The sequence below is a fragment of the Sceloporus occidentalis genome, unplaced genomic scaffold (assembly GCF_023333645.1).
Source record: "Sceloporus occidentalis isolate IW3139 unplaced genomic scaffold, rSceOcc1.0.p SCAF_62, whole genome shotgun sequence".
Lineage (NCBI taxonomy): Eukaryota > Metazoa > Chordata > Lepidosauria > Squamata > Phrynosomatidae > Sceloporus > Sceloporus occidentalis.
In genome coordinates, this window is record NW_028317042.1 from 5088676 (window position 1) to 5111081 (window position 22406).

At 42.2% G+C, this 22406-nt stretch overlaps 1 protein-coding gene across 1 annotated transcript; it reads left to right on the forward strand.

Moving 5' to 3' along the window:
* The first annotated feature begins 19464 nt into the window (after window positions 1–19464).
* LOC149287358 (protocadherin gamma-C5-like) lies at window positions 19465–21969 on the forward strand. The gene has a single exon (XM_089493041.1). The coding sequence runs from the start codon at window positions 19465–19467 to the stop codon at window positions 21967–21969; it is 2505 nt and encodes an 834-aa protein (XP_089349167.1).
* The last annotated feature ends 437 nt before the right edge of the window (window positions 21970–22406 follow it).

Genomic DNA, 22406 nt, shown 5'->3' on the forward strand with positions numbered 1-22406 from the left:
CAGGCCTCCCGTCAGCACTCACTCGGAGTGAAGGGGGGCAGCATTTGACAGTTCGCCCCAGGCAGCACAATGTCTTGGGCCAGCCCTGATAAAAGAAACTTGCATAAGATTTCTGACTTCAGTGCGAGGAAAGACCCCCCTTAAATATATCGTAATTGGTAAAAGTATTGCCTTGATTAAAATTCTTACTTACATTTTCAGCTTTCAGGTTTACAATATCCCAAGATCTCTTGTCATTGTTTCCATGATGAAAAAAACCAAAATGTTAATACTTTCAACTTGGATCTGGACAGCAGGTGTCTGACTGCCATCCCAATCACCAATAGCAAAACAATCACATTTATTAAGATTCAGCTTAAAACCAGAAGCACATGTAAAATAAAAGCTTTTAATTCGATCATGAAATTCAGTTAATGTGAGTTTTCTGCTTTAAGCCACTTGATCATCGGATCCTAAATCATTAGTTATCGCCCCCGGAGTTTCTATGAAAAAGGAACGATTTCTAAAGTTTTTTTCATTAAAAAGTTTCTTATGAGACTTAAAATGCATGTAATAGAGGTCTGCCCTTCCATTTCTAAAATTAGGTCTCTCTTTTGAGACATCTGATTAAAAAAGAAACAACTGGAAATAATCAACATCTTCTAAGTGCTTAACCCGGGCATTAACCCCTTCTTGACAATGGCTGATTTTAACATTTCTGCGGTGCCTGTAATTTTCTTCTTTCCCTTTCACTGAACCCACACAGAAAGGGCTTTCTTTAGAAGTCATTATTTAGATTTTTTAATAATAATAAAAATGATACAAAGTATAAAATATGGTGAAAATTGAGAAAAAGGGACTTTTTCTGACTTTTACTCATCTATAAAAACTAATGAAAAAAACCTACTAAATGGATTCTATTTGTCCTGAGTTACGAAATACCCAATGTTTTTTAAGTTTTTTTGCTTTTTTCTGCACGTTATGGGGCAAAAAGTAGCGTTTTGCTATTTCAAAACCATTTTTTCCAAATCTTGTAATTCTGCCCCATGTGCTATTTCGGCACACAACACCCCAATATGTGTGTTTAGCAACATCTCCTCAGTACAGTGATACCCCCATGCATGGGTTTGTCGAGTTGTTTGGGGGCTAAAAGGCCACATTTGGGACGTGTGCATTTTTCAAATGGGAAATTAGATGTGTGGTCATCCTTCCCCGTGTTAATTGGGACATTGTTGAACCCGGCCAATTCAATTTACGCCATCATAGCATACATTTTTTAAAAGTAGAAACACCATGGGCATTTAACATGCCAGTATTTTAACTTTTTCCATGCGAGAATTGTTTGAAGATATAGCGCTAATTTTAGGACTTGCTCATAGAAATATATTTTATATATATATATACACTAGACTTGGGCACCAGGGGGCTCTTCGTGTTCGTCTTCGGGGGGAAAAAAACCTTCGTATTCCGCGAATATTCGCCCGTTCCTGTCTTCTCTTCGAGCGAATATTCGCGGACATTCTTCGTGCTCGTTTAATCTTCGTTTCCTTCCCGGTTGCCTAGCAGGGGTTAATACGGGGTTAACAACACATCGGAGCAGCAGCAGCTGCCGTGAAGGAACGTGTGTGCAACTCTATTGGTCGTTTCGGCAGGGGACTGGTCTGGCATCAACGAGTGAATTGCAGAACGCACTTCATTCGTTGATGGCAGGCCAGCCCCCTGCCGAAACGACCAATAGAGTTGCACACACGTACTGAGGTGTACTGTACACAAAATGACCTAGAGACAAATGCTCCAAGGAACTTGGCCTCCGTTTATCATACACAATCACACATCCATAGATGTTTAATAAAAGAATAGGGATTATTTTACATTTTTAAATTGATTTTGGACCACTTGTAATACATGCCTAACATTTGCTACCTATTCACAATGGCATACTTTGCAACAACCCAACTTTTACTGGACAGGACTGGAAAAAAGCAGGACTGTCCACCAAAATCTTGGGTGTGTTGGCAGGTATGCGGATGGAAAAATGTTGGACAAGAACTAAAAAAAATAGCTTAGGGTTAATGTACGGTTATGCTTAAGATTAGTAGCAGTGCACTGGTTTGGTTAAAGATGTATTATGTCTAAATAATAATTTAATTTTAATTTTAATGGGTTTTAAAAAAAAATTAGGGGTTTATTTAAATGTATTTTAAAGTTAGATTTATTATTTAGTACTTTATTATATTTATTTAATGTTTATACTAGTGCTACCTACCGAGCTGTAACTCGGTGCTACCTACCGAGCCTGTGAGTTCTGCTTGGCTTTTGCAGAATCCTGAGCTGGGGCGAATCTCCTAAGTGACATCTCTAAGTGAGGAGTTACAAGCAAAGAAGGAGAGTATATTCATTACTATTGCAAGGGGGAGCACTGTGTTTGTTTGTGTTGTGTTCAATGTAAAGTTTTGTTGAAAAAAGCAAAAAAAAAAAGGGTAAGGGCTATTTCAGGTGTGTTGCTAATTAAGTAACCTTCTCTGTGAGTTCTGCTTGGCTTTTGCAGTTGCATTTAGCTTGGACACACAAGCGAATCCTGAGCTGGGGCGAATCTCCTAAGTGACATCTCTAAGTGAGGAGTTACAAGCAAAGAAGGAGAGTATATTCATTACTATTGCAAGGGGGAGCACTGTGTTTGTTTGTGTTGTGTTCAATGTAAAGTTTTGTTGAAAAAAGCAAAAAAAAAAAGGGTAAGGGCTATTTCAGGTGTGTTGCTAATTAAGTAACCTTCTCTGTGAGTTCTGCTTGGCTTTTGCAGTTGCATTTAGCTTGGACACACAAGGGAATCCTGAGCTGGGGCGAATCTCCTAAGTGACATCTCTAAGTGAGGAGTTACAAGCAAAGAAGGAGTTAAAAAGCAAGAAGGAGGGTAAAGTATAAATCCTTGTGATTGCATATAATATATTTATATATATTTTGCGCCTTACTGTCTGTTTTTGCCAGTTATTGGAGCTATCCCCATTGCCAAGATGTCCTCCATGTTTGACAATGCGGTCAGGTGTACATCTTGCTCAATGTATGCAATCCTTGAGCAGCGCTTCGAGGGTGCATATTGCTGTGCGAGATGTGTGCGGGTTGCTCATTTGGAAGCACAAATCCTGAGTCTAGAGGAGCAACTGGCAACACTGAGATCTATTGACAACTTGGAGAGGAGTCTGCTGCTCACTGAGCAAGCTCTCTCACAGGTAGAGGTGGGAGAGGATAGTGGGATGGAGGTACAGGACAGTCAGGCAGCTAGCTGGGTTACAGTTAGAAGGCGGGGTAGGGGGAAAAGCGCCAGGGAGGCTAGTCCTGATCTAGCACACCCCAACAAGTTTGCCCGGTTGGCAGATGAGGGGGATGTTAGTTCAGCGTTAGCAGTACTGCAGCAAGTCACTGCCTCTGACCACCAGAGGGGTGTCTGCTCCAGTAAGGAGGGAAGGAGGAGCGCAGGGCAGGCCAGACAGGTGCTGGTAGTGGGGGACTCAATTATTAGGGGGACAGACAGGGCGATCTGTCACAAAGACCGGGATCGCCGAACAGTGTGTTGTCTGCCTGGCGCTCGAGTTCGGCACATCGCGGATCGGGTTGACAGATTACTGGGAGGGGCTGGAGAAGACCCAGCAGTCATGGTGCACATTGGCACCAATGACAAAGTGAGAGGGAGGCGGAGTGTCCTTAAAAATGATTTCAGGGACTTAGGTAGCAAGCTTAAGGCAAGGACCTCCAAGGTAGTATTTTCTGAAATATTACCTGTACCATGTGCCACACCAGAGAGGCAGCGGGAGATTAGGGAGCTAAACAAGTGGCTCAGAAGCTGGTGTAGGAAGGAGGGGTTTGGGTTCATGGAGAACTGGGCCGACTTCTCTGTCGGATACAGGCTCTACGGTAGGGACGGGCTGCACCTCAATGGGGAGGGTGCAGCTGTGCTTGGGGAGAAGATGGTCAGAAGGGTGGAGGAGTGTTTAAACTAGGGAAAGGGGGGGAGGGAAACTACAATATAGAAGGGGAAGATAGTGTAGATAGAGAGCTGGGGCTTATAAATGTACCTGGGGGTGGAGCAGAGGGAGGGGTTAGAATAGTTAATAGGGATAGGCTTCATAGGGAAAAAAACCATACACCTCTAAATTGTATGCTTACTAATGCCAGAAGTCTGACCAATAAAACTGACGAACTGGAGTTAATAATGTCTGAAGAAAATTATGACACAGTGGGTATAACAGAGACATGGTTGGATGATAGCTATGACTGGGCGGTTAACATACAGGGGTATAGTCTATTCAGGAAGGATCGGAAAAAATGAAAAGGGGGAGGAGTTTGCCTTTATGTAAAGTCCAGCCTAAAGGCCACACTGCGGGAGAATATATGTGAGGGAAATGATAATGTGGAGTCATTATGGGTAGAAATATATGGAAAGAAAAATAATAAAATACTGATCGGGGTTTGCTATAAGCCACCAAATATAATGGAAGCAGCAGAAGATCAATTATTAAAGCAAATAAACAAGGCAGTTAATCACAATGAGGTGGTTATTATGGGGGACTTTAACTATCCCGACATAAACTGGGAAACCGAGACCTGTGAATCTCATAAAGGAAACCGGTTTCTGACTATAAGCAAGGATAATTATCTGTCCCAAATGGTACAGGACCCGACCAGAGGGGGCGCCCTACTGGACTTAATATTAACCAACAGACCTGACAGAGTAACTAATGTGCAGGTCAGGGGACATCTAGGAAATAGTGATCACAATATGATGCATTATAACTTGTCCTTCAATAAGGGAACTCTTAGAGGAGCCACAAGAACTATGCACTTTAGGAGGGCAAAGTTTGATCAACTAAGAGAAGCCCTTAACACTGTAAATTGGGAAAATGTCCTCAAAAACAAGAGTACAGACACTCAATGGGAGATTTTTAAGAATATCTTAAATTCTCACTGTGAAAGGTACATACCGTATGGGAATAAAAGAGTCAGGAACAAGAGAAAACCAATGTGGATAAATAAAAATGTAAAGGGGGCAATAAATGGCAAAAAAAAGGCATTTAAGCTACTAAAACAGGAAGGCAGTGAGGAAGCACTAAAAAGCTATTGGGAAAAAAATAAAATATGTAAAAATCAGATAAAAGCAGCAAAATTGGAGACAGACTCATTGCCAAAGAGAGTAAAACAAACCCCAAAATGTTCTTTAACTATATAAATAGTAAAAAGGTTAACAATGAAAGCGTTGGCCCCTTAAAAAGTAATGAGGGAGAAGTTATAGACGGGGATCAGGAAAAAGCTAATCTATTAAATATATTCTTCTCTGCTGTATTCACAGAGGAAAATGAAATGCCAGGTAATATACAGCAGGATGAGATAAATGCCCCAGTACATGTCGCCTGTCTAACCCAGGAAGAAGTGCAGTGCCGCCTAAAAAAAATCAAAATAGACAAATCACCAGGTCCAGATGGCATTCACCCCCGCGTTCTAAGGGAGTTAAGTAATGTAATAGACAGACCCCTATTTCTAATACTTAAGGACTCTATAGTGACAGGGTCTGTTCCCCAGGACTGGCGCATAGCAAATGTTGTGCCAATATTCAAAAAGGGGACAAAAAGTGACCCGGGGAATTATAGGCCTGTTAGTTTAACTTCTGTTGTGTGTAAACTGTTTGAGGGTTTCCTAAGAGATGCTATTTTGGAGTATCTCAATGAAAATAAGTGTATGACTCCATATCAGCATGGGTTTACAAGGGATCGGTCCTGTCAAACTAACCTGATCAGCTTTTATGAGGAGGTGAGCTCAAGACTGGATCGGGGTGAATCGCTGGATGTCGTATATCTTGATTTTTCCAAAGCATTTGATACGGTGCCACATAAAAGGCTGGTACATAAAATGAGAATGCTTGGGCTGGGGGAGAATGTGTGTATGTGGGTAAGTAACTGGCTCAGTGATAGGAAACAGAGGGTGGTTATTAATGGTACATACTCTGAGTGGGTGACTGTTGCTAGTGGGGTACCACAGGGGTCAGTTTTGGGTCCTATTCTTTTTAATATATTTATTAATGACCTTGTAGAGGGATTGCATAGTAAAGTATCAATCTTTGCAGACGATACTAAGCTCTGTAACGTGGTTAACACAATAGAGGACAGCGCACGATTACAAATGGATCTGCATAGGTTGGAGGCTTGGGCTGGGATGTGGCAGATGAGGTTCAACACAGATAAATGTAAGGTTATGCACATGGGGAAGAAAAATCCAGGCTGGGAATATGTATTAAATGGGAAAACACTGGGGACGACTGACATGGAAAAGGACTTAGGAGTTTTAGTTAACAGTAAATTTACCTGTAGCGACCAGTGTCAGGCAGCTGCTGCTAAGGCAAATAAAATCATGGGGTGCATCAAAAGGGGCATAGATGCCCACGACAAGGAAATAATTCTACCCCTGTACAAGTCACTAGTCAGACCACACATGGAATACTGTGTACAGTACTGGGCACCAGGGTACAAGAAAGATATAGTGGAGCTGGAGAGGGTTCAAAGACGGGCAACCAGAGTAATAAGGGGAATGGGAGGACTACAGTACCCAGAAAGATTATCAGAATTGGGGTTATTTAGTTTGGAAAAAAGACGGCTTAGGGGGGACTTAATAACTATGTATAAATATATAAGGGGACAGTACAGAGATCACTCCCAGGACCTATTTATACCCAGGACTGTATCTATAACAAGGGGACATCCTCTACGGCTGGAGGAAAGAAGGTTTCTACACCAGCACAGACGGGGGTTCTTTACAGTAAGAGCGGTGAGATTATGGAACTCTCTGCCAGAGGAAGTGGTGATGGTAAACTCAATAAAAGAGTTCAAAAGGAGCCTGGACGTGTTTCTTGAAAGCAATAATATTACAAGTTATGGATATTAGATTAATAGGGACAGAACGTTGATCCAGGGATTTATTCTGATTGCCATATTTGGAGTCGGGAAGGAATTTTCCCCCTGGTATGGGGCAATTGGCATCTGCTTCATAAGGGTTTTTTGCCTTCCTCTGGATCAACACAGTAGGGACACAATATGTATATAGGTTGAACTTGATGGACTTTGTTCTTTTTTCAACCTTATGAACTATGTTACTATGTTACCAACGTGTATTTGCATACCTAGATAGCTAAATTAGATGGGACAGGACTGGAAAAAAGCAGGACTGTCCCTGAAAAAGTTGGGTCTGTTGGCAGGTATGTGGATGGAAAAATGTTATAGTAGGAAGTGTGAGTTATAGCGTTAATGCTAGTGAGTGTAGAAGTGAAGGCCAGGACAAATAACAAGAGGAAAGGTCCTTGTGATTTGTGCATTGTATGTGTATGTGTGTTATGTGTGTTGTCACTGTGTGTTATATGTGTTGTGTGTTGTGTGTTATGTCACTGTGTTATTTGTGTTATTGTGTGTGTTATGTTTGGTTGGTTGGTTGTGTATCAGAAGGAAAATAATGAAATGGAAATGGAAAAGGAAATGGAAAAGGCGAATGAGTGGGCAATTGGCGACCCACTCACCTGTTTCACCCCAGAGCAAAGCATCCAAACACTGTCAGTCCTAGACGTTTGGCAGCGGACTTCCAGAGCTCAGACACAAGGCCCTAGCGTAAGCTGGCCCCTCCGGCGGAGGTAGCAGGCGTTGCCACACCGCAAACAGACGCAGCCAGGGGGGAGAAACTGCCCTTACCATTAGGGACATTTTGGGCATGACTCTAGCCAGGAAGCGAACTGGCACAGAAAAGATGCTGGCACCACCACCACAACCACCACCACCACCAGCAGCAGCATTGAAAAATGGGAAAGGCGAATGAGTGGGCAATTGGCGACCCACTCACCTGTTTCACCCCAGGGCAAAGCACCCAAACACTGTCAGTCTTAGACGTTTGGCAGCAGACTTCCAGAACTCAGACACAAGGCCCTAGCGTAAGCTGGCTACACTGGCGGAGGTAGCAGGCGTTGCCACACCGCAGCAAGTGCAACCAGGGGGGGGAAACTGCCCTTACCATTAGGGACATTTGAGGCATGACACCAGCCAGGAAGCGAACTGGCATTGAAGAGACGCTGGCACCACCAGCAGCAGCAGCAGCAGAATTGGTAAAGGCGAATGAGTGGGCAATTGACGACCCACTCACCTGTTTCACCCCAGGGCAAAGCACCCAAACACTGTCAGTCTTAGACGTTTGGCAGCAGACTTCCAGAACTCAGACACAAGGCCCTAGCGTAAGCTGGCTACACTGGCGGAGGTAGCAGGCGTTGCCACACCGCAGCAAGTGTAACCAGGGGGGAGAAACTGCCCTTACCATTAGGGACATTTGAGGCATGACACCAGCCAGGAAGCGAACTGGCATTGAAGAGACGCTGGCACCACCAGCAGCAGCAGCAGCAGAATTGGAAAAGGCGAATGAGTGGGCAATTGACGACCCGCTCACCTGTTCCACCCCAGAGCAAAGCATCCAAACACTGTCAGTCCTTGGCGTTTGGGAGCGGACTTCCAGAATTCAGACACAAGGCCCTAGCGTAAGCTGGCTACACCGGCGGAGGTAGCAGGCGTTGCCACACCGCAAACAGACGCAGCCAGGGGGGAGAAACTACCCTCTCCATTAGGGACATTTAAGGCATGACACTAGCCAGGAAGGGAACTGGCAGAGAAGAGACGCTGGCACCACCACCAGCAGCAGCAGCAGCAGCATTGGAAAAGGCGAATGAGTGGGCAATTGGCGACCCGCTCATCTGTTTCACCCCAGGGCAAAGCATCCAAAGACTGTCATTCCTTGGCGTTTGGGATCGGACTTCCAGAACTCAGACACTAGGCCCTAGCGTAAATTGGCTACACCGGCGGAGGTAGCAGGCATTGCCACACCGCAGCAAGTGCAACCAGGGGGAGAAACTACCCTCTCCATTAGGGACATTTGAGGCATGATTTCAGCCAGGAAGCGAACTGGCAAAAGATACTGGCACCACCACCAGCAGCAGCGTTGGAAACGGAAAAAGGTGAATGAGTGGGCAATTGACGACCCGCTCACCTGTTTCACCACAGGGCAAAGCATCCGAAGACTGTCAGTCCTTGGTGTTTGGGAGCGGACTTCCAGAACTCAGACACTAGGCCCTAGCGTAAATTGGCTACACCGGCGGAGGTAGCAGGCATTGCCACACCGCAGCAAGTGCAACCAGGGGGAGAAACTACCCTCTCCATTAGGGACATTTGAGGCATGATTTCAGCCAGGAAGCGAACTGGCAAAAGATGCTGGCACCACCACCAGCAGCAGCGTTGGAAAAGGAAAAAGGTGAATGAGTGGGCAATTGACGACCCGCTCACCTGTTTCACCCCAGGGCAAAGCATGAAAGTCTGTCAGTCCATGGCGTTTGGGAGCGGACTTCCAGAACTCAGACACTAGGCCCTAGCGTAAATTGGCTACACCGGTGGAGGTAGCAGACGTTGCCACACCACAAACACGTGCAACCAGGGGGAGAAACTACCTTAAACGTTACAGAGAAAAAAAATTAACTTTCCAAGCTAAGAGCTGGGTAACCCAACTTGGGCAGATTGAATTTAAGAAAGGCAATCTGCTCCATCAGATGAGGTGCCATGCGTGAGCGCTGTGGACTCAGTATGTTTCCAGTCATAGAAAACACGCGCTCACTTTGAACAGTGGTTGGCGGACATGATAGTAGCTGCTGCGCAACCCATGAGAGTGCAGGCCACACACTCTTCTTTTCATCCCAGTAGCTAAGAGGATCAACATTAGGCGCAGAAGGAACTTCACAGAGGTAAATTTTGACCGTTTCAGCAGCACTACTCTCCTTTCTGCTGCTAGCTCTGTCAGATGGTCCAACTATACTCCCAAGTGCCTCTTCCCAAAACGCAGCTGCTCCACTCAGCTGTGTTGTGCTGCTTGTGGCACTGCTGCTGATGCTGCTGCTAGGAGTAGCAGACCACATCATCTCTTCCTCCTCCTGCACCTCTCCCTCCTCGGACAGCATTCCCATTTTACGCTGCCAGTCACGCACCTTGTTGACCAATTGCTCCTGGTAGCTACTGAGAACATTAAATTTCAAAGCTAGCTTTCCCTTAATTCTTGGATCGCAAAGGCACGCTAGCATCATTTCGGGACTCTCTTCCATTCGTTTGCGAAGGTGTACTTTTAGCAGATCCTTCAGCTTCCTGACTATGGCTGCTACGTCAGGATGTAGAGTGCCACCTTGAACAGCCTCACGGTTTCCAAGGAACACATCCATCTTGCTGCCTAGATGGGAGAACACTGGGATTACCTGGGCCAGACTGGCAGTGTTTGAGTTTAAATTTTCTGTGGCATCCCTGAATGGTTTAAGGACTGCCACTAGCTGGGCGATCACTGTCCAATCCTCCCTATTCAATGGAGAGGTAATCCCAATATTTTGCTCTGAGGCAAGATTATGGATTGCCCTCTGCTGCTCCAAAATCCTCTCCAGCACGTCTAACGTGGAGTTCCACCGTGTACTGACATCCTGACGTAGGCAGTGTACGGGAAGACCTGACCTCTCTTGCTCTTCCCTCAAAAGTTGGCTAGCCTTAACACTATGGTGAAAGTGCCCAGCGATCTTTCTGCAGCGGGACAGAACTACTGCTGCCACATTAGTTCCTTCTGACATTGCTGCCTTCACTACAAGATGGATGATGTGGGCTGCACAGCGCACACCAACAATATGACCATCTCGCAGCGCTTTCACCATATTGGCACCTCCGTCAGTTACCACAAAACCAACTTCAACATTGGTGCCCGCCTCTGTTCCCACCCAAAGGCTAAACATTTTCCTCATTGCATGCAGAATATTTTGGGAAGTGTGCTTTTCATCCATCACTTCTGCATGGAGAAGGAAAGATCGGTAGCCTGCTGCAGCAGCTTCCTTAGACACACCGGGCTGCCACCAGTGTGCTGTCAAAGAAAGAAAGGCATGCTGGCTGCTAGGTGCACTCCACAAATCTGTAGTGAAATGAACAGACTGACCAGCAGCCTTGGAAAGCTCCTCTTTCACTGCTGCAACACAGGACCGATACAATGAGGGGACAATGTTCCTGCTGAAAGTGGAACGTGACGGAACTGTATATTGTGGAGCCACAGCCGCCATCAATTGTTTGAAAGGCTCCCCTTCGATCATAGAGAAGGATGCCCCTCCAACAGCAATGAACTGACCAATAAGTCGCGTTACTTTATTGGCCTGCTGTTTGGGCATTGACCTTTTGGATTGGAATGCCACAAATTGTTCCAGGGTGGGCTGGACATGCAGTGCTCCAACCTGCCTTGGTCTCTGGCTGCCAGCACTAGCTGCTGCTGCTGCTGCTATTGGCTCAGAAGAAGAAGCTGTTGGGGTTTTTCCACGGCCACCAGCTATGCTGCCTGCACTAAGTTTTACTTCTGCATCTTTCCCCAATAGCACAGCGTTGTGTTGAGTGCTGAGTTTTCCCTACAAAGGAATGAGATCGCTTTTGTTTGGGACCCCTCTGAGTCTTGCTGCTAATTTGGCTCTGCTTGGTACCTTGCATGCTGCTTGTGGATGGGGAAGATGCTGCTTGGGGCAAAAGGCACTTCTTTTTAGTCACTGGGCTGGTACTACTTGTGCTACCCTTTAACTTTGAACGTGCTTCTGGTGCTTTAGGCTTTCCGTAAAAAACCATAGAGCTTGTGGGCCTAGCCGCACTACTACTGCCTGCTTTTGGTGCCTTTCCTTTACTTGATGATCCTTCAAGCAATGCTTCCGCAAATGATAAGCGAGAGCTTGGCCTACTAGACTGACGCAAAGGCTGCATCTTAGAACTGGTGGTGGTGCTGGTGGTGGTGGTGGTGGTGGTGGTAGATGGAGCTTGTCCGTCCTTAGTCCCAAAAGGAGGATCCATTTCAAATTTTGTGTAGTGTAGTGTAGTGTTTAAAAAACTATAAAAAAAAAAAAAATAAAAAAAAATAAAAAAAAGGAAAAACGAATTAAAGACAAAAAAATTAGAGGAAGTTCTCTTCAGTGCTACTGCTTAAAAAGTAAAACTATGCACTACTGCACTGTGCTGTTGTGTGCAATCTGCCAAAGTGCTAAAGTTATTTAAATTATTAACTCAAGATTAACTATTTAATAACTAGCAGTATTTTATTTTAATTTGAATTTACACGGGCCTAAGAGCTTAGCCTACTACTATGCTAGCCTAAAGCTATATTTCCTTACTCTACCTCTAGGCAGACGCTCTCAAACCCACTAAGCTAAAGTGAGGTTAAATCAGATTCAGTATATGATTTATTAATTAATATTACGTTATAATATTAATAGATTAGAAATAATTTACTCTATTAAATTATTATTTATAAATTCTATTTAATTTATTTAAGCAGGACAGGCAGTAGGCACTAGTGCCAGCCCAGGGCAAGGGCACCCCAGTGCCACTGAGACACTGGGTGCACTGTCAACTCAACAGCGCTTACACTACAGTTGATGACAAATTAAATTAAAAAAAAATTAAATTAATCAAATTATTATTATTATTAATTATATTAAGTAGCACTGAAGTGAGGATGAAGTACACTGTGAGAAATGGCAGGCTAAGGCTTACCAGTCTCACACAGAACAGAACAATCTCTCTGTAACGCTCGAATGCAGCACAGCAGTGTTGCCAAAGGAGTCACAGCGAAAAATGAATGGATCTCTCAGGCAAGCTCTGGTCTTATAAAGGCGCCTTCAGAATTCAAAAAACAGCAGCACAGGCATTGGACGAGACCCTTAGCATGACGTCACAAGAGTGAGCTGATTGGACAGACGAGATCAGCTCACTCCTGTTTGAAATTTTGGCGGCTGCGCGGCAAAAACGAAGACGATCAAGTGGTTGTGAGTCTTCGTCTTCTCCTACGTTTTGCCGGCACTGTATTCTCTTCGGCGTGTCTTCGGAACGAACAAAAAAACGGCCTCTTCGTGCTCGTTTTCATGTTCGCCCGAAGACGAATGCTCGAGTCTAATATACACACACACTGTATATATATATATAATATATATATATATATATATATATATATATATACAGTGTAAGACATTCTCTTAATACATTATCTTATTTTAAAATTGGCCAACATTTATTAATGGCTCTCTTGATATCAAACGTTTTATCATTATATTTAGTTAAAAAAGAAAAATCTAAGTTTTGTTTTAATTTTGGGCTTTAATTTCTCAGAAAGTCGTCTCTAGTTTTTTAATATGTTCTAGACTGTCTTAAAGTAATTCCTTAGGAAAATGTCTTTCTTCAAACTTCCCCAATAATTGATAACTTTGAGTTAAAAAATCATTATAATCCATATAATTACTTCTTATACATGCCACCTGCCCCTTCGGTATATTATAAAACCAATTACGATGGTGACAACTAGAAAAATCGGTTGCCATCTGTGGGCTTGAAGAAGGTCTTGGATTGGATTTTTTCACCAGAAATTGATAAAGTGAGGTCTAAAAAATCAATCTCATTAATACAAGAAGAGAAACTTAAATTATATTGGTTATGATTAACAAAAACTAAAAATGTGTCTAAGATCCTTTTGACCGTTGCCAAATAATAACATCACCTATGTAGCAATGCCAGAGCACCAGGTTTGCTCTAAATGGATTATAGGCCCAGGTGGATTTAGCCTCCCTTGTACTATGCGCCAGTGTTGTCAGCCTTTCTGACCTTATGCACAAGTAGAGCCTTGTTAACACATTTAACGTCATGAAAATGCATCCCCTAAATGACAATTGATGTCCCAGGCACGTCATGGGGTAAAATGAGCGTAGAAAGCAATCAACAATTGTGTCAAAACAGCCATTGTCACAAAGGGTACAAGAAATAAAATCAGTAATTGTCACGACAGGGTTAAAAGTGCTGTTTTGTGTGATTCTTTGTGGGGCATTTTGTGGGGCTAAGATAACAGAGACATGACAAGGTTATGTTGAGGGTGTTACAGTTACCATGAATATCAAATATTTTTGGGTCAATCGTATCATCGATAACAATGTCACTTTTCTTATTTCTAGCTCAACAAATGTCATCACCTTGTTTGTTGAGAGCTAGACATTTTATACAAACAGAATAAGAACTTTGTTAAGCTTTAATATTCAGCTCAGATTACAATCTGTTATTCTTGGAGTTTAAGTGTTTTCACTGTTTGCTGTTACCGTTTGGTGCAAAAAATACTTGAGACTTTACTGCAGCAGTAAAAAGTTCTCAGATTCACTTGCATGGGTCAAAGTTATTTGTGTCCTACAATAATGAGCTTTAACAAAACTGAAACAGCTATGTGTGGATGGAACGCTCAGGCTTATGTCGATTCTGTTTCATAGTGATAATTGGGCTAGTCCTGGCATTGGCTGGAAGTGCTAAGCATCATTGATCATTGCAGTCTGTGATGAGAAATAACAGAATTTCATACATTAATTGTGACAGAACTGTCCAAAACTTTTCAGTAGGTGTTAAAAAATGCTGTACAGTAAGCAGGGCCGGCCCAAGGCAAAATGCCGCCTGGGGCGAATTTTAAAATGCCCCCCCCTTATCTATCCTTCCTCTCCCTCCGTCCCTGCCGCCCCCCCCCCCTTGTACTTACCTTTAAGCAGTCCTGCGGCGAGTCTCCCTGTTCGGTCTCGGTGCCGTCTTGTAATGCTGAGCGCCGGAAATCTTCCGGCACTCAGCATTACAAGCCGGCACCGAGACCGAACAGGAAGACTCGCCGCAGAGGAGAGAGAGAGGGGCGCCGAGCAGGTACTGACAGCTTGGTAAGCGAAAACCACTCGGCGCCCCTTTCTCTCTCTTTCGCTTAAAAAATAATACAAAAAGGGCTTGGGGCGGCAAAGTTCCGCCCCTTCAAAAGTGCCGCCTGGAGCGGTTGCCCCTCTCGGCTCCATTGTCGGGCCGGCCCTGACAGTAAGAATATTTTTTTAATAGCTTCATAACATGTTAATAGTATCTTTTTATCATTAATGAATGCTTCTCTCTTTTCATATAATCACAGACAATTTGTTCTTAATTATTTCTGCTGTATGTTTGGGGTTGCTGTCATGCTGCAAAAATACCTTTGGGGCAATAAGATGCCTCCCAGATGGTATTTCATGAAGGATAAGTATCTGCCTATACTTCTCAGCATTGAGGAGACCATTAATTCTGACCAAATTCACAACTCCATTTACAGAAATGCAGCCTCAAACTTGCAAGGAACCTCCACCATAATTCCTCATTGCCTGAAAACACCCATCCACCCATTTTGACTCATCAGTCCAGAGAACCTGCTGCTATTTTTCTGCATACCAGTTCCTATGTTTTTAAGAATAGTTGAGTTACTTACAGTGAAGAAAAAAATAATTTGATCCCCTGATGATTTTTTAATGGTAGGTTTATTTGAAGAGTGAGAGACAGAACAAAAAAATCCAGAATACCGCATTTCAAATAAATTATAAATTGAGTATTTGACCCCTTTGCAAAACATGACTTAGTACTTGGACGCAAAACCCTTGTTGGCAATCACAGAGGTCAGACATTTCTTGTAGCTGGCCACCAGGTTTGCAGACATCTCAGGAGGGATTTTGTCGCACTCCTCTTTGCAGATCCTCTCCAAGTCATTAAGGTTTTGAGACTGACGTTTGGCAACTCGGACTTTCAGCTCCCTCCACAGATTTTCTATGGGATTAGGGTCCTGCTACTATTTTAACAAACAAATTATTTGACTTTGCAAAATAAAACACAGACAACAGAGTGGATTTTGAAAAGGCCGCAGCTTTATTTATGATCAAAGCACTGTGACACATAAAATCTTTATTTAAAACGTAAAACATACATTATATTGTAACTCTGTAACCTTCATTACTTAGGGTCCCTCCACAACACTCCGGGAACTGTCACAAACTTTAGCTGCGTTCCCCTACTATGAGCCGTAATCTGCACTAGCACGTGGAGTAAGCACATCGCCCCCCTCTTTCCCTTGGGACCCTGCCTGTGGGAAAAAGCCCATGACACTTCACAATAACCTCGGTTTCCATACCTCGGATGAGAAACCACAAATAACCATCCATAAAACCACAACTGGAACCTAAGTTCCCCGCCACGGTCAAAGCATTCAACCCCACTTGTTGGCTCCTCCACAGAGCAACTGCCTTCTCTAAACCAATTCTAATGTCCAGCAACCAAACATCAAAGCCAATATCGGTTAAATGTACCCCATCTTTACAAAATAATGCCGCAGTGTCACAATAACACCACCAAACCTCGACATATCAATCAGAGGTTTGATATGGGACCAGATCACCACAAGACCAGAAAAATGAGTCCACAATCGTAGCACATTGCATTTAATATTCCTAATCAACACCCAGAAAGGAACCGCACAAAGATTATGGCAACACCAAGATATGGGGGGGGGTGCTGCCTCAACGACCCTGTAATAAAACTCAGACAGAATCTCGCCCAAGACTTACCCCTGAAACCAAACCATCTAACCTGAGCCTCACCGACCAAGAGATCAAGCTGAGCACAAACGTTGTTACACATGAAGAAAGCGGCCCCATGACGGAGAGACAGCCATTGTGCACCTCCAGACAGTTAGACACTCCCCCTCCTGCTCACCGCTGCCTTCTGTCATCTTCCCGCCATCCCTCCGACTCGCTGGCACCGCGCAAGCCACGTGACACCTGCGCCGCACCGGGACCACGCGTCTCACTGGGAACCTGCTCACTGCTCGCCTCCATCACCGAAATCTCAGGACTAAGCCTCACTGGTGGTCGAGTCCTCCACGTCCTGGGAGCCCTCAGCTGCGGCACCACAGGTCCCTGCAACACGTCGTCTGTCTGGTGAGTCGAACCGCCGGTCAGCTGCTCCAGTCGCTCCTCCAGCCAAGAGGTCCCGAGCTGAATCTCGCACCCTTGACAACAGCCCCTCCAATTCAGCCATAGTGAAGATGCAGGTAGGAACACTCAGGAGATTGTGGGTTTCTGGAAACTCTTCTCTGCTCTTATCAAATTAAAAAGGAAGGCCACGACGCCTCACCTTCCTTATAAAGCCCATCCATTACGCACTGCCTTTAACCCTAACTGACTAAAACCCCCACTCCATAGGTCAAGCATGACCCCTACAATAATCAAGGCCAGATCATGCAGTCCCGCCTCTTATTTTTGTGTGTCCGGAGCCTACCTTACTAAAATCTAGATAGGCTATATCTACAGCTCCTCTCTGGTCTATTATCTTAGTTACCCAGTCAAAAAAATAGATGAAGTTAATTTGACAAGATTTTTCTTTAGTAAACCTGTGCTATTTCTGATCATGCTAAAGATTATTTGCAGATATTTAACAATCCTATCCTTTAGCATGGTTTCCATTAATTTGCCAACTACTATGTAAGGCTTACTGGTCTATAGTTGGCCAAGTCTTCCCTACTACCATGTTTTGTATAATTGTTTAGTCGCACGTTTAACTATATGCTTAAAAAGTGCAAGTGTACCCAGAAGAATTTATGCTGTTTTGAAGGCAAGGAGTGGTTAATTCACTTTGCAATTTGAAAAAAAAAGAAATTATTAACATTAACTATATTTAAAGCATTCTTATTGCATTTTTTTTACACCTGCTTAAAACATTTGCACAGTACTGTATTTTCTGAATGTTTAGATAATGGAGATTCCACCTTTATACAAAATCAAATTTGCTGTGGAATATACATCTATTTCACCGATAAATTATTTACATTCTATATTATTTGTAGAATTTATTATTTAGCCATCAAGCAAGTTTGCCACAAATTCCTTCTAGACTCGCTCCTAGGCGGTCCACAAATTGAAAGCGTTAAGAGCAAATTATGACAACATTCTCGTAAACGTCATTTATTTCTGTATATAATAGCTAATTTTTAACAATGTATCTTTACTACAACACAACATGTTAAGAATTTTGAGTTTTATATGAAGACGGCAAAACCAGCCAGTTTAAGGCACTGGTATTGTGTTAAATTCTCTTTGTTTCCTTCCCCCTTTTCCTATGAACGACTGGTTCCCTCCCCTCTTCTTTCTCATTTGCTTTCACGCTGTCAAAGAAAAGCTACCCTAGACCGTGGAAACACACAAGAAAGCAGTGCAGAAACCTCCAGCCACCATCTATACACTGGAATATTATTAAGGATTTGTTCTACGTAAGACGTCTGGGCTGCATTATGAAGGAAATAGGTTTTGTAAACTGCAGGCAAGATTTTAAATGGCAAGTATTAACTGCATTTTCTTGGATGTTGGATCTGCTGCGTGGCCACTTTTGATCTAAAAGAGTTAAAGAGCATTGATTCTGATTATAAGGTGTTATAATTCTAACAGATCTATGAAAGATTAAAAATAATACCACTGAATTATTAAAACAAAAGTGAATAGGTAGGGATCATCTGTCTCTGTTTCAGTTTATTACAAATTATTACAAAATTATACTTAAAAATTCATTATTTTGTAAATAGTACTGTTTTGTTTTTTTAACTACATGAAGACAGGATATAGTATATTTTCATGTACTTTAGGCTTTCTTACATTTTGCATCAAACAAAATATGTAACTAATTCTGATTCTGAGGTTCAGCCTCAGGTTTTGTGCATTCATTTCGGAAGTTCTCTTTGTATTTCTTTCAATTTTGTGAATCTTACCAACGATTAAAAAACAGAAAGAGGCCTGTTGGGTATATTCAAAAATCTGCCAAAAGGCTGGCACTTGTGATTTGATAATTTAAATTAGCTCTCAGACACACAACAGCAGATTGTGTTGTAGGAGTAATATTTCCTTCTGTTTATAAAACATATTCTAAATGACTCATTCTCAAATCCCACTCATTCTTCATTTCATTCATAACCTATTAATCATTAGATAGATTATTTTGTCAATTGTTGGACGCTTTTAAAAATTCACATTGTAAAATATATGCAACTAGCAAACAATTACGAATATAAACAGCTTGCTTTATATAGTAGTATCTTTGCATAGTGTTTAATCTTGTGTAGCCTGAACATGCCTTGAGTAACTTATTTCTGTTTGGAATGCAAGGAGTTAAATATGCCAAGTATTGAACATAAGGTAATGAGAGTGTTAAAATTGTTTGTAAAGTGAATTTTAACAGGAATGTCAGATAGCAGCTTTTGCTGAGATACTTAGATTTTTTTTGCATATGATTTCATTAAAAATATCAGACTTATTCTAGTACACAGGAAATATTTTTAAGGAAAAACGGACTGTGATTGGATACACTAAAACTCATCTATAGCCAATGCTGTGCTGCGTAAAATTCAATGGCTGATATGTGCACGCTCCTCCTTCCTTTCTGTTGCCAGCTAGATTTTACCTTCTCTGTCTGATGGAAAACGATATTACAAATCAGCCTCGATTCCATCCTTTTTTCCTAAGGATTACCAGCTCAGTTTCCAGGATGCGTTGAAAAAAGAGGTATCATCAAACAAGGCATTTCTGCAATGATTCATCCAGCAGGTTACCGTGTTTTGCAAGTAGGAGTGCTGCATCTCTTCCTTTTGTGGCTGCTCGTAAATCTTACATATGCACAGTTCCGTTACTCTATCCCTGAAGAACTAAACAGGGGGGAAATTGTTGGAAATATCGCCAAGGACCTTGGAACTGATGTAGCAAAACTAGTGGCTGCCAATCTTCAGGTACTTTCTGATTCTGACTCCCAATATTTTTCTGTAAATGTAAACAATGGAGCCATATTGGTGAACGACAGAATAGATAGGGAGATTCTTTGTGGACAGAGTGTTACCTGTATCTTAAATCTTAAATTTGCTATAGAGAATCCAGTTGAAGTGTACAGAATTGAGGTTGAAATACTAGACATTAATGATAATGCTCCCCGATTTCAGAGTGATGAGCTGACTTTAAAAATAAATGAGCTGGCATCCCCTGGTGCTAGATTCCTCATTCCAAATGCACAAGACCCTGATATAGGATCTAATGCTTTGCAGGAGTACCATCTTAGCCCAAGTGAAAATTTTGCCTTAATAGTCAAAAAGCGCACAGATGGAAGTAAATTTCCAGAATTAGTCCTAGAAAAGGCTCTAGATAGGGAGCAGACAGCTGTCCACCACTTGGTACTGAAAGCAGAAGATGGTGGAGTGCCATGTAGATCTAGCACCATGCAAATTACCATAATAGTTTTAGATGCCAATGATAACCACCCTGCATTTGATCAACCCTCGTATAATGTGCATCTTAAAGAGAATGCCCCTAAAAATTCCCTAGTCATAAAACTCAATGCAACAGATTTAGATGAAGGGCCAAATGGAGAAATTGAATACTTTTTCAGCAGCCACAATTCAGAAGCTTTGAGTGATATTTTTCAACTTAATTCAGAAACTGGAGAAATACGGGTACTTGGTGATTTGGATTTTGAAGAGCTTTCAGTTTATGAACTTGATATTGAAGCTAGAGATAAAGGAAGCCCTATTATGGAAGAACATTGCAGTGTAATTGTCCATATCATTGATGTAAATGACAATACTCCAGAAATGATTATAAGTGCATTTTCAAGTTCTGTTCCGGAAGACTCACCACCTGGAACAGTAGTCGCAGTTATTACAATAAAAGACAAAGATCATGGGGATAACGGAAGGGTACAGTGCCAAGTAGACAAAAATCTTCCATTCACAGTCAGGGAAGATTTTGAGCATCAGTTTTCCCTAATCACAAGTGATCAGCTGGATCGAGAAAGTGTTTCTGAGTATCAAATAACAATAACTGCAAGAGACATGGGTAATCCCCCTCTTTCCACAGTGAAAGTTATTTCTGTTGGAGTATCTGATGTAAACGATAATGCTCCTCAGTTTGTTGAACCTGTTTACGAAGTTTTTGTAGAAGAGAATAACAATGCTGGAGAGTTGCTTTGTACGGTCTCTGCTTTGGATCCAGACTTGGACCAGAATTCCCGCCTCTCTTATTCCATTTTGCACAATCCTAAAGATGATTATGCCTCTTCGTCTCATATTTACATCAACTCCGAAAATGGACAAGTGTACCTAAAGTTTCCACTTGATTACGAAAGAATAAATTATTTCCAGTTTCAAATAGAAGTTACAGATGCTGGTTCTCCGCCCCTAAAAAATAAGACTGTTGTGCATGTTTTTGTTCTAGATCAAAATGACAATGCTCCGACAGTTGTATTCCCTTTAGTTGGAGCTAATTCAGTTGCACAGTGTAAGTTCCCACGTTCAACTGGCCCAAATGTTATGGTAAGCAAGATATCAGCAGTGGATCATGACTCTGGTCGTAATGCATGGCTTTCATACAACATAATTGAAGCAACAGATCCAACACTCTTCAGTATTGTCTTGAGGACTGGAGAAATAAAGACCAAACGGGCTATTCAGGATATTGATCCAAACATTCATGAGCTCCTTCTTATTGTTAAGGACTCTGGTGAACCATGTTTATCAACCTCGGTTACAGTAATGATGACCTTAGAAGACAAAGATCTAGAAATCTCACAGGGTGTCAAAGACCATTCTAAAAAAAAGAATATATCTAGTCTAACTCTTTATCTAATAGTTTGCTTAATTGTTATCTCGGTTATATCATTAATTGGTCTGGCAGCTCTCGGAATTAAAATTCACAAATGTGAGAACAAGAATTTTCCTCTCTGTTGTCGACAAAGCCAAAAAAAAACAGTGGTAACTGGAACAAAGTTACATGGAACATTTCAGCTTCATCCAAGCCTTTGTAACACTATAATAGGGGTTCGAGTGGATTGTGCTGGAAATATCCCATCTAATCGAAGGGTCAGACATTGTTTCTCCCCAGTTTCAGATATTAGTGAGTTTATGTTTATGAGGCCACCTCATGTTACTACTAACGCCTCTTCCCCAGGGATATTGGTTCCAGATCCTAACTTCTCCATTCCTTCAAATGAGGTGAGCTCCCAAAATTTGCCATTACTTGAAACCAAAGTCAAGCCAGATGAATGTAATTAATCTTTTAGAATTTCATCTTTCATGGCATCTGTGAGCAGCGTGGTGAACACATACACAGCCCATATCATCACAGACCATTGCACCATACTATTTAAATCACAATGTCCACATTATGGAAGCATTTAAGCTGTTGTGTTCTAATTTGTACTCATCTGCTGAATATTAAAACTAGGTGTTTTGTACAAAGTATAATTAAGAACCAGACTAGAACATTTAGCATTTATTTTATGCGTCACTAAACAGAAAGTGATATTAATTTCTATTTTTATTTCATCCCAATACTTTAGGGAATGAGAATCATCTTAGTTAGTCATAGAAAATAACATAATTTAACAACTTGGTTACTTATTGGTACTGGAATTGTTTTTCTTTCACAACCAAACAAAAACGCAGTAAAATGACGATTTTTTTTATTGAAAACTGCTATTAAATATAGT

Coding starts and splice junctions, on each gene's coding strand:
- LOC149287358 (XM_089493041.1), top strand. CDS start 19,465: ATGATTCATCCAGCAGGTTACCGTGTTTTGCAAGTAGGAGTGCTGCAT.